The sequence below is a fragment of the Sander lucioperca genome, chromosome 21 (assembly GCF_008315115.2).
Source record: "Sander lucioperca isolate FBNREF2018 chromosome 21, SLUC_FBN_1.2, whole genome shotgun sequence".
In the NCBI taxonomy this organism is placed as follows: Eukaryota; Metazoa; Chordata; class Actinopteri; order Perciformes; family Percidae; genus Sander; species Sander lucioperca.
This window is the reverse complement of record NC_050193.1, coordinates 5,403,741-5,416,940: the sequence shown is the minus strand read 5'-3', so window position 1 is coordinate 5,416,940 and position 13,200 is coordinate 5,403,741. Positions and strand designations below refer to the sequence as shown.

At 39.1% G+C, this 13,200-nt stretch overlaps 1 protein-coding gene across 3 annotated transcripts; it reads left to right on the top strand.

The window, feature by feature from the left end:
• The first annotated feature begins 4,427 nt into the window (after positions 1-4,427).
• kdm8 (lysine (K)-specific demethylase 8) lies at positions 4,428-12,491 on the top strand. Of its 3 annotated transcripts, none has more exons than XM_031312246.2 (8): positions 4,428-4,551; positions 6,034-6,515; positions 7,392-7,564; positions 8,393-8,525; positions 8,644-8,694; positions 10,006-10,155; positions 10,259-10,351; positions 10,436-12,491. In XM_031312246.2, the coding sequence occupies exons 2-8, from the start codon at positions 6,057-6,059 to the stop codon at positions 10,598-10,600; spliced, it is 1,224 nt and encodes a 407-aa protein (XP_031168106.1). In that variant the 5' UTR covers positions 4,428-4,551; positions 6,034-6,056; the 3' UTR covers positions 10,601-12,491. The 3 variants fall into 3 exon arrangements, with proteins under 3 accessions (XP_031168106.1, XP_031168107.1, XP_031168108.1); XM_031312247.2 differs by having other exon boundaries at positions 4,446-4,513; XM_031312248.2 differs by lacking the exon at positions 4,428-4,551 and adding an exon at positions 5,562-5,881.
• The last annotated feature ends 709 nt before the right edge of the window (positions 12,492-13,200 follow it).

The window sequence follows — 13,200 nt, the reverse complement described above, 5'->3', positions numbered from 1 at the left end:
TCTCTCTCTGTCTATCCTGAAACAGCTGTTTGAGCTCTAATTAAAGGGAAGTAGCAGGTGTCACCTGAGCCCCAACTGCAGGGGCACACCTGGTTGCATTAATTTGATCCAAAGTGGTTTTGACGGACTGCCTGCACTCTGGCGTCCCACATTAAGCCGCTGGAACTGAGCACCTGCTTGGAGCGAGCAGGCAAGAGTGCTCCACTAACACCGCTCTGTGGAGGTATGCCAAGCTGGCGAACCCATGTCTTCGCCGTCATCCCTTACTATGACTTGACCAGCAACATCTGTAAGTGAGCAGACCTGCGCCGCCAACCTGTAGTCACGCTGAGCTGGTGGCTGGGTGTGCCCAAGATAATTGTCTGTGGAAACCACCCTGAGGCTGTAAAGGCAGCTTGTTTCAGATCTCCTGATGATTTCACAGGACATTTAACTTTACACCTCTCATTTGTTACCTCTTCAGGGCATTTCCAAATGTCCATTACCAGGTTCCCATAGAAAGTAGCAACCCTTAACCTCCACTAGTTTTTATGTTGGCATAAATTGCCTTGGGGATAAACGTGACACTGCATTTGGAGGTACTGACATGTGTTTTTGTGCAAGCTTAAGCAAACCTGACCTTTAAAACTGAGCAGTGACAAAAAATACCCAGATTGTATAATTGCAGAAGCACTGTTGTGTCTTCTCTCTGACACTTCAATTGCCCAATGAAATTTACATAAACCAAGAATGAAGCTGCAGAGGTTTGAAAGGGTCCTGCCTCGGGTCATGCTGCAGTCACTGTTGCAACAGTTTCTTTGTGCCATGACAATACATTAATTTCACGAGTCAACAGGCTACGACTTGCAGTTTGTGTCGAGCTAAACAGTGTTTAATTGGATTCTGATCCATGGCAACACCACTGGAGGCTTGTTTCCATCTTTTATTTCAGCAGCACCTGGAGCGTAATGGGGGTGATTACATCCCTCCTGTGGTGTCCCGGTGGTTCAGCCTTCGCAGGCCCATGGGAATTACGCTGCTAATAGTCACGGTCCATGCTGCCCCGCTGCCCTGTTTGGCTGCTGGTAAACCCTGAGCTGCAGCTGCTGAGCGGTTTTGTTACAGCACTGCTGAGATAAACCAAGATTCAAAGGGAATCATGATAATACAAACCAAATGAATTGTTTACTGCACAATCTCTGCACAGTCGAGATTTCAAACAACGGATCAAGACTGACTCGTATTTGTAGGCATACAATTACAATAGTTCTCTTCAAAGTAAATTTACTTTGATAGGATTTATATGAAACACAATTTACTTTTGATCAAAAACAAACACAACAGATAGCATGCATTGTTATAGTGACTATTAACATTTTAACTATCCAATTCAGGAGGATTTAACTTTTACAACTTTTTTTTCAGGGAAAAAAGGAACTGGGTCCATTAGAAATAAACCAAAATGCTGATTCCCTCGGTGGATCTAAGTGGGTTGAAAAATAATCTCACAAGGTCCATTCAGTAGCTGTCCTGGAGCTTTCGATTATATCACACAATCTTCCTCAGCAACTCCATCTGCTGAGGAAGATTGTGTCATATGACTGAAAGCTCCAGAACAGCTACAGATTTTTTTTTTTTTTCAATTGTATCGAATGTCTTTAGAAAACATATTTTTCATTTCCTATTGGCTCTTAAAAATAATTTGATTTGCAAAAATATGGTCATTGAAAAGGATGTAGTTATCAGTGTTAAATTGTTAAGAATTATTTCTCATGTAAAAAGAATTAAGGACTAACTCGACATGCTGTGAAATACACTTATTTGCTTTCTTGCCGAGAATTGGATTAAAAGATTGATACCACTCTCTTGGCTGGACAGTAAATATGTACCTGGAGCCAAATAAAACAGAACAGTGACGTTGCCAGGCAACCAGCAGAGACTCCAGGAAGTAAATGCACCTAGCCAAGAAATAGTCTGGCACAGAATCTATCCATAACTGTTACCCTTTGTTTTTATGAACTAAACAAAACAACATGTTAGTGAGTGTTACTGCAGTACATTTTTTTAATCTTTGGACAGAGCCATGCTAGCTGTTTCCCCGTTTCCCTTATTTGTGCTAAGCTAAGTGTTATGTATTGAGTTACAGGTTTAACCACTAGATGTTGCTGTAGACCACAAGACATTGTATTGCATGTTTTGAAAGACATTGTGTGATAAAGAACAGTAAAGCTCGAAGTTAAGTTGATGCTAAGGTCTCGCTCTCATCTGTTCTGCTGTGGATTACCTGCAATATAACACTAAGCTAAGCTAAGCTAAGCTAACTGGCGGCTTCATGTGTAGGCTACCGTACAAATAAGAGTGGTATCAATCTTCTCATCTAACTCTCGGCAAGAAAGTAAATAAGGGTATTTCCTAAAATGTCAACCTATTTCTTTGAAAACATCTTATTTCAGGTCGGATGTAACAATTCAAACATTTTTTGAGGTGAAAAGAAAAAAAAAAAGAAAAGTAGCACACAGCACATTTTGAAATGAATATCTACAGAGCGACGCCATCTAACAAGGCCCTGAGAGGATCAGATAGAGCTCCCCTTCTCACATAAACCTAGGAAAGGTCAATGACCCCTGCCGATAGAGATTTGGGAGGACGGCCTGCGCATGAAGTCAGCGCTGACAGCACAGGGAGGAATAACATCGGGCCTCTGACCTTCAGTGTAGCCCCACACCATCTTACAACCACAGAGTCAGACACATCTGAATAATACATCAGCCTGTCCTGCTGGGACCACCCTCAACCCACACAAGCAGAAGTACATAACACGGCATTTACATCATGGTGTGAAGTTTGTCTCCCACAGCATCCCATTCAATAATAAACACAGTGTGTTTGGCCAGTTGCGGCCAGGTCCCTATTCCTTACACATTTTTATAAAAAGGACTTATGTTTAGCGAGGGCTTTTTTTTTTTTTTTGCTGTAATGACTTGCCACAGTTTATTTTGCCCCAAATTGTTTTATATGTGATTGTTATTAATGTTTTTTGATGTTACACACAATTATTTATCCTTAATTCAGGCTCCTGTGTCGAACCTTGAGCCAATTAAACACTCTTGAAGTTTATTCTTTTACATTATTCAATTTGTAATTGTCTTTCTGTCTTTTAGTTCCTTTATTTCAAAAGCAATAGCAAAGGATTAAATGAGAGAGAAAAAAGCAACACACTGCAGTTTTGGCCTCTACAGCAATTTCTCACCTTCATGCAAGTAAGTGAGCAATAGATTGAGCCACAAGAATTCTGCTGTTTACACAGTGAGAATGAAAAGAAATGCATGAAACATTTTAAAATCCCCTGTGATTCCTGGAAAGGCGGGCTGTCTCTCTTGTCTCCATCTGCTTTACATACAGGAACAGCTCTGCGGTTTGCACTGAGATTATTTGAATTTCATAGAGTGTTTGACATTTGATAATAGTGCTGTGTGTTTAATAGATTCTAGATTTTTCTGCCGAAGGTTTCCTATTATGTTTGTTCAGGCTTCCCCCCCCCCCCCCCCCCCCAAACCACCACCACCACCACACAAAAAAGCAATTGAATATGAAAAACTCAAATATCTCTGTGTGATATCAAAAAGATAAACCCAATTATTGTTTTAGCTTCACATGAGCAGATACATATCAATGAGCCTTCTTGGAATATCTGTATTTAGATAAAACATTCTAAGTAGCAGGAGCAATGACAAGAGGGGGGAAATACATGTTTGTGTGACAATTGCACCATGATTTATTATGGTGAAAGAATTGTTATCTCAATGCCACATAATTACTGGACTCTGTTGTTCACCTGTTGAGACAGATTTATAATTTATTTAAGGTGTCTCTATGTGTATGTAAATCAGGCTGTGCTTTCACACTATCACTGTTTTGTGTTAATTGACTGAGCTTTACTGGAGTTGGTTGATAATCTAATAAAGAAAGACAGATGTTTGTGCAGTAACAAGGCTTAGTGGTTGTGGACAGATATGACAGTGTAGGAGCAGATTGTAGAAGGGTGTATGCACTTCAGTATGATACTGGCAACATATGACAGACAGAGGTGTGTGTGTGTGTGTGTGTGTGTGTGTGTGTGTGTGTGTGTGTGTGTGTGTGTGTGTAGTTTCGGTCTATAGTGTGTGTTGGGAGGGGGGGGTGTCCTGATAGTAGGCTATGTAGTATTTGCTGAGGTCACTACCCTCTACTGGAGCACAGAGTGAATGCAGATCAAAATTTATACTACAAAATAAATTTACCATAAAACGTCGACATCCTTGAAATTGCTTAAACTGTAATAAACTGTGAGTTCAAGTATTTTTGAGAAGCTTATTATTCCTGTTTTGGACACATTGAACATAACGCGGAACCAATGTTTCCCGCTGTTCGTGTTCCCTGCCGGTGTGTTTTTGTTGTCCCACAGGCAGTGAAGTTGTAGCCAGACAGTGGTTGTAGCGTAGGTTGAGGCCGGTTGAGGCAGCTTCTGTGTTCTTTACTGTCTCCTATTTTGAAGATAATATTGGATTACATGTGTAAATGTCGCGAAAACAGGTAACTCTATGATTTGGCGTATTCAATTCAGCTTTAGCTAGCACTGTTTATAAATGTGGCGTTTTCCTGGATATAACCTTACATGGTTTTGTATTAGCCAAACGTTACGTTACTTTACAAATCAAGTCATATGTTAGTAACGATACACGTGTTACTTTATTTAACGTTACTAGATATGTTGTTACGTTTCTAGCTGCTTTCTATGAATGCCATATTCCAGATGTGTCTCGCACTCATGTTATATAATACATTAGAGCTGAGCCTTTTGGGATGCTTTACCAGGAGTCTGCCAATAATTCGTTACAAAAAAGTGAAGAGAAATGTGTATGTTTTGCGTTAATATACATAATTAAATGGTGTAGCCTATATGTAGCCAATATTTATTTTTTGTATTTGCCTATTCAGAAGCAAACTAAAAATATTTGGCCAAGTTTTCCCATATTAATGTCTCATATTTAACTTGCATTTGGGTTTTAGGCCTATATATTTTAATTAAAGTTATTATGCTACAGCTTCAAAGCGACATCTGCGGGTACTTCAGTGCATCTCTTCATGCTTTTTTATGAGATTGAGGAGTAAACATGAGAGTGGGTTAGGGTTAGCGTTATTAGAGTGGATACACGGTTTTCTAAAAATGGCCAATCTCTGAGATTTTTAAGAAAAATAGAATTATCTTCCTCCCACTAGGGAATTTGAGGTGCACTTCCACTTTGCCGATCCCCTTTAATGACTTACATAATAAATGTTGACGAAAGGAGAGAAAGAAAACAGAAACATCATGAATAATTGGAATTGTTTCTTGTTTTGTTGTTTTTGGAAAATGGGCATGTAAGGTTGCACAAATGTTTCAGCTGATGTGACTGTGCAGAATACCCAACTGATATGAGTCCTGGTGGAGGGCACTGCAGGATCCTAACTGTCCTGAAACTGGGGATTACCTTATGCATGTGGCATATTAAATGCAACCATTCAGTTAAGTTTAGTTCTGTTCAGTCAGCCTCAAAGTTCAAAAGGCTGTGTTTCTGTAGTCAATCAGGTGCTCAAAGTTGGCTGCCTTGCACTTTGGCATCATCTCCTGCTACACAGAGCATCCAAACGCGGATGGAGTCACATGGAAGCAGAGTTGGCGGTTACAGATACCATGTGACAGAGTGTCATCACTGTGCATGTGTCACACTCGCAGTTCTGGCTCCTGATGCCCTCACCTGTGTTTTTTGTTTGCCAAATTGGAAATTAGGTGTATACATCTGTTTCACTGCAGCAACATGGCTGTCGGCGATAGAAAAATCCAAGTGTTCCGTGGACCCATGACCAGCTGAGCACAGAACAAGTGATTAAATGACAACCTTTGCCTCCGAAAATTACCGTGAATTGTTGAACTAATCCGCAAAGAGTGCACATGTAAATGTAGCTGTGTGTCATCATAAGGGATTCAGCCTGAACAAGTGCTGTCCTAACTCACCTTCCTTGTCTGTCCCACAGAATAAATAAAGACCTTCTCATCAATGGCCACACTGTGGTCAAAGATCTCTGCTGTTCTGCCTCATAATGAGGAACAGTTTCCACTGCAGTTCAGCGACAAAGTAGAGTCAAGTGTAGTGGAAATGCTGAAACGGTCTAGGCTGCAGCTGTACAGTGACTCTACAAGCGCCAGCCGAATGCTTAATGCTCAGATCATTTTGGATTTTTCATGGGAGAAACTCAACATGGGAACATGGCGCCATGTGGACAAAGAATGGAGACGGGTTTATTCGTACGGCTGCCTGTTCAAAGTAGGTGCTCTGTGTCGTGAAGACCCGTCAGCAGACGAGGTCCTGCAAGCTGTGAGGACTTGTGACATGGGTTTACTCATGGGTGCAGCCATCATGGATAATATACTTCAGGTTATTGTTCGGATTCTGCAAGATGAAGTAAGAAAGTCCACTAAAGAAGAAGAAGAAGAAAATGACCATGCTGAGGCCAAGGTCAGTGGTCTTTTCATTTAAAACACACACATATGAGTTTGTCACTTTAGTTTATCAAAAGTTATTAGTTACCTCAAAAGTGGTGTAAAAGAATTAAAGTGGGGATAGTAAACTGATGCTTTGGTAAGATTTTTGTTTAATGACACTTTTTTAACATTGTTTTCCTAGAATTCTTGCGGCTTAAAACTAATTGCTGAAGCACATTTATTATCACATTTGCGTTATCATTTATTATCATAAAATAGGATGTGAAGTGCTGGTTTTAAGGTGACCTCTGGCACCTTTGTCTTCAAAGGTATGCTGACTTATCCATGGAAGTAGTAGTTACGTGGTGCAGCCACAGCCTAGATTCTCGATGATTCAAAGTTTGCAACAAATAGTAACTGATGAGGACATTTCAGAATAAGCTTCTCTAAGGTTTAAGAGAAGTATTTCCTTTGTCGTCCTTCATCTTATTGCACATCATCAGATGCCACTGAAGATAAAGTGCAGCAAACACTCACACATTAGATCACTTTATTTAGATGCCATCAAATGGAGATGGAGTGTTTAGAGGACAGTTAGCAGGATCTTTCATGATTACATGTTATTTATCTTGATATCTTCAAATATCAGTCCAAAACCTAATAATATTGAACACATAAAGAAAGAAAGAAACTCAATCCCCAGTTTAGGCATTTTAGCTTGTCAAAATGACTTAAACAATACATTTTTCAGATGATCGACTCAACAATTTATGGACTTATCATTTCAGCTCTACTATAGTGAAATATAATCACAGACACAGTTTTTCATTTTATTTACCCCTTAAAGCTCTTAATTTCAGTACCGAATTAAAGACTTGACGAACCCTTGTTGTTTTGGCATCATTGACAGAGAATAAAGATGGAGAGCCCACGTGTTCCTGTGATCAAAGAAGAGTTGGCAGTTCCCAGGATAAAGTGTCCTTCACTGGAGAGCTTTAACACAAACTACCTGCTCCCCCTCAAACCAGTGATTTTAGAGGGGATCATTGAGCACTGGCCTGCCCTCAACCAACACCCCTGGAGGTTTGTTTTCTTTAGTGTATGTTCTTATTCAATTATAGAGTGCCATTTGTTTTGTCCAGAGGACATCACCATGGCTATTAGGAACCCATTTATCATTGTAAGTGTGTTAAACTCATTTAGTCAAACTCTCTACCAAAGGTCTGCCAGAAAATTATCGATTAGTTTTAAAATCGTAGTCACAAGGTTAAAGCTTAAAGTACATTTCCATTTATAAAACAACTCACAGGATTAGTATTAGCATGTACGTCAGTAGTCCTCCATCAGGGTTAAACACAAGTCTAGCCATGGAATCAGACTGATTCACACTTGTGACACCAGCTGAGTGCACTCAGCTAGCTGAGAGGACAGAAAACCTGCAGGACTCTGCTACTGAAACACCACTGGCATGTAACATACAATTCACATCAGTTTGTTACCAGGCAATATGACATATAGTGTAAGTTTCAGTCCTAATTGCCTTCAAATGGGGAACAACACAAAATGAATTTAGATGGGTTTACTCAGACTGCGGAATCTATTTTTCCGACTTTTACTCGCCAACATCCCTGACTCTAATGTCTGACACCAGAGTCTGATATATCTGCCTCTCAGTTCAAGATTATCCTTCACTGTCCTCCCTCTCACTGCTGACTTCTGACAGCTGACTATTTGCTCTGACATACGGCTCCCGGCATGTGATGCTCAGCTCTGGAGGAGGAGAAGGAGGACATACAGAAGTGCACACCTGACATATTTTGAGCAGTGCTAGAATTCTAAATTACCTTTTTTGTGTGTGAATGATGCTGTTGTATAACAGTAATGTTTTTTGTTTTTTTCACTCCCGCAAAGCATAGAATACTTGAGGTCTGTTGCTGGCTGTCGGACTGTTCCTGTTGAGGTGGGATCCAGGTACACAGATGAGGAATGGTCACAGACACTGCTTACGGTCAATGAATTCATTGATCGATACATTTTGAATAAAGTAAGTGCATCCTCATCAAGTCTTGCTGCAGTGTTAACATGAACAAAGAAATATCTCCATGTGATTTCTAACACGGGATTTTGATTTTAATTTTCTTTGTCGATCAAAAATCACCCAGGATGGAGGAAAAGGTGTGGGTTATCTCGCTCAACACCAGCTTTTTGATCAGGTAGGGTATTGTTTTTTCTGTCATGATTATGGATGCAATATTTTTTAATTTTGTCAGTTCACTAATTCAGCTTGTATTTTTATTTTTTATGGACAATTTAATTCTCCTTATTCCCAGCTGTCAAACTCACACCGCATTGCTTTGCACAGTATTGACTTTTCATTCCTAATTTTACCGTACAAGTCAATAAATTGTCCAGAATGAACTTTACATAAAGGGCATCTTGTCAAGCTTAAAGTTAGGTATTTCAGGCTGTTTGATAGATCAGAATGAGGCCAAATGCTGATTTTTCACACTACATCCTCATCCTTCAGGAATCACATGCAATCCAGCTAGTCATGTGTTAAATATATGTATCTAGGAACTGACTTCACAATGCTAATTTGAGGTTTTCCTTCAGATAATTAACATGATCTTTTCTTATGAATAATTATTTAATACCTTACTGTTAATAGGAATAATAACCAAAAGTTGTATTGTAATTTCCCTTGCATGTTTAATAAAGTATAAATTATTATTTAATTAGTGTGTGTATATATATATATATATATCCAGGCTCTGGAACTCCCTCCCCCAAGAGATCCGCACCTCTGAGTCCCTCTCCATCTTCCAGTCCCGCCTCAAGACCCATCTCTTCACCTCTGCCTATCCGTAGCCCCATGCCCCCCTCCCTTTTCATCTGTCCCTGAATCTTGTTTTGTTCTGTTTTTGTAATCTACCTCCCCTGTAAAACGACTTTGAGTCTTTGAAAAGCTAAATTCAATTTATATATATATATGGATTTATATATTAGTAATGGTATATATTGTTTTATTTAATTTTTCACTTCATTATAATTTGATTTAAAATGTGTATATATGTTCTATGTGTGTGTAATGTGAAGAAGATAAGACTCTAAATGTAATTGTACAACCCTGTGTTATAAAATGACAAATAGATGAACCTTGTAACTGGCCGGATGATGGCACTGGATGAAAAGTTACGGGCTTCACCAAAGCTTTATTACAATTTATCCTAAGGGGACCATAAATGACTGTACCACATTTCATGATCATCCATCCAATAATTGTTGATATATTTCAGTCTGGCCCAAAGTGACGGACACACGGACAGACCAACATTGCCGTCCATAGAGCCATGCGCTTTAAAGCGTGGCTAAAAATACTTAAAATTCCATGAGCAAATGCAGAGTAAAAAGAAACAAAATAATAAGTATTTTAGGTTACTTGCTGGGAAACAACATAGTATAATTTAGTCAGCAAGTCTTAAATGTCCTCCTGATGTGATTTTGTTTGTTTGATGTTACCTTAGATACCAGAGCTGAAGGAAGACATCCGCCCTCCTGATTACTGCTGCCTTGGCGAAGGAGATGAAGACGACATTACTGTAAATGCGTGGTTTGGGCCCAGAGGTACCGTGTCTCCTCTTCACCAAGACCCTCAGCAGAACTTCCTGGCTCAGGTAATGATATCCAGGCTGTTTCATGAATCCAGTTAGTGTCAAAGATCTGTCCCGTGATAACAGTTTGTTTACCACGTGGGATTTCCCTCTGTATATACATCAGGTTGTGGGAAGCAAATACATTCGCCTATATTCCCCAGAGGACACAGACAAGCTGTACCCTCATCAATCACAGCTCCTTCATAACACCAGTCAGGTGGGATTGGCAGTCCATAGAGATAGTACATGTTGAGCCTGCAAATATATGCAGCATTTCCAATTTCTGACTCCTTCCATGCAGGTGGAGGTGGAGAATCCAGACACAGAACGCTTCCCCGAGTTTGCCAAGGCTCCGCATCTGGAATGTGTGTTACAGCCTGGAGACGTGCTGTTCATCCCCGTCCGACACTGGCATTATGTTCGATCCTTAGAGCTCAGCTTCTCTGTCAGCTTCTGGTGGTCATGACTGCAGATCCATAATAAAAAGTTATTACAATTTGAGCTTGTTTTCTGCTTCTGTGGAGGGAAATCAATTTGGAGTTTTTAACTAATGCCAAGCTATTTCTCATAAATTTGAGGACAACCGCTGATCACACAAACCTTTGATCCATGAACAATGAACACACACTGCTGAATGATTAGCTTAATTGTGCTGCTGATGATTGCAACAACATCTATTGTGTGGAAAGCTAACAGCAGGGGAAAAAAAGAAATGAGCAGTTAAAACTGTTTGTGCTCATTTCATCCTGCTTATAATTACGTAGAGTTGTTAGTCATCTAATTTTATAGGATATGTTTCTCTTTTCAAATTGGCATATTTAATTGTGTACTCAACCTTATTCCTACAACTATCCTCAGATGTATGATTTCCATAATTCATGGAAATGAGGCAAGTCTTCAAATTTAATAACCGTGTGAGCTACAGGTACAAAGATGCGGTAATAAACACGGCTATGTGGTTAAACTGACAGTCGGAGGCAATCAAGCAGGTCACAGATTAAGAAATTAATAAATTAAATGAATCAATCCCCTGGGACAGGCAGACTTTGAAATTAAAACCATCTCATTGGTTAAGTACCCTGACAGTAAAACTCTTGTCGAGCACCAAAAACACAACACCTGACTGCAGCACTTCATTTCACATTTCAGACCTCTGACAAGCCCCAGTCATGTATCCCTTAGGTCCATTTCAATCAAGCCCTCTAATTAGAGCCATGAAGTATGTGAGGATGTGACCAAATTAAATAGATCACTGATGTACACATTTAAGCTGCTTTTCAGCCAAATTCAGAGTCAGCTGAAGTAGTCAAGGGAAATCAAGGCAGAATACTTCTGAGGAGAAGAGAATTGTGTGTTTTAAGTAAACATAACAGCCCAAGAAAATCAAATTACATTTGTTTTACATTGATTTAGAACAAATGGGTAAGAGTTTGAGTATGAACAAAGAAAGTAAAGTCTAAAATGGCTTTTCAACGTTTTTTAGGCAAATACCCCTTAGCTGAAAGAGAAACGGAGCAACGACTCCCTACTACATATAGGCTATTGTATAACATTGAGTGGCATTTTAAACTGGCCTATAGGGCAGCCTAAAGCTTTTACATACAGTACCTTTTTATGATGCATATACTAAGCTATTAAAATAATAATTGGCATATTCATATATTTAGACATCATGTTTTAATGTACGTTGCACAGTGAATCATTAAGCTTAACTGTACTGTATCTGTGGATGGCTACATTAGTGGTTTTCTTACAGGCCAGTAAGCCTATTATCACAAATAGGCCGATTTAGCTAATAATATGGGTGATTCATATTTGTTATATTTTCACACATATTTTAATTTAAAAAAAATATTTCATAAAATAATCAAACAATAATTTGGTGGTGCCCCCACTGCAGTAACTCTCAGGACCCTCCTAGGGGTCCCGGACCCCCTGTTGAAGATCTCTGGTTTAAAACTTGAGAAAGTGGCTAAAACAAACTCAACAAAACAAATAATGGGTTTAAATAGTCTAACTTCATGAGGAGTTGCTTTGTGATTGAAATTGGAATAACTGTTTTCTCAAAGTGCTTGTAAATGTGATACATGTTCTTATAAATGTACATTAATGATGAATATTTAATAGGTTTACTGATCTTGACAGCTTTCATGATAGTGCTGCAGATACAAGTGTAAAGTTTGTATTTACTTATGTATTACATGTTGTGATTTTTAATTGAGAAACATTGTGGAATAATAGCTGATGCAATAACAGTAGACTTATCCACACCTAGTTACTTTCCTTATGAGGTTATCTAAACTAATAATATGAAACCTGGCAGAGTTTAATTTTGTGAGTAAATCCTGTATACTTCACTTAGCCCATCAGCGGCTTGTTGTTGTCAAGCATGTGGCACAATTGACTTAAGATCACACAAAACTGCTTACTCTCATTATAATGTAATCAATACTCAATTACCAGTGAAGTAGTGTGGGACCTCTGGGCCTTATAACCCTTTCTCTTCCACCTAGACCTTCTCCTCCTGCTCCTCTTTTGATTAATGGCCTCATGGATTTTCAAATAAATCTGGCAAATCAGAATTCAAACCTGCAGATTCATCTTGTTTTGTGGTGCAATAAACATTGGCTACATTATGGCAAGTAAAACCCCCAATCTGCGATGTAAAAAGAACGGTTCCAGGTGTTTCCCTTCTGAAGGGAACATTAAAGCTGTTCTGTAACTCAGTTCAGTCGAGGAGCATAACATGTAAGCGTGGACCCTCAAATTGTCTGGTTTACAGGTCAAAGGCAACTTAACCTATAAGCATGACCTGAGGTAATATTCCTCTATATTAATATTTATCCATAGGTCGAACCTTTTATGTCAGTTGTTTTCAGTTGCCTTGACTGTGTTTTACATCTACACCATGCGAACTAAGAGTTTAAATGCTACATAATACAGTATTCAATTAAATTCCTGAAAAATGCATGACACTTTATTAATCAAAGATTCACAAAATTAGGAGAAAAACACTCACAATATGCAACATTTACAAATCAAGTTAAGAACAATGATTGTCGGGCA

Excerpts from the sequence above, each read along its gene's own strand:
- kdm8 (XM_031312246.2), top strand. The coding sequence starts at position 6,057 with ATGGCCACACTGTGGTCAAAGATCTCTGCTGTTCTGCCTCATAATGAG. Across the intron at positions 6,516-7,391 it reads ATGACCATGCTGAGGCCAAG|AGAATAAAGATGGAGAGCCC; the intron begins GTCAGTGGTCTT and ends CATCATTGACAG. Across the intron at positions 8,526-8,643 it reads ATCGATACATTTTGAATAAA|GATGGAGGAAAAGGTGTGGG; the intron begins GTAAGTGCATCC and ends AAAATCACCCAG.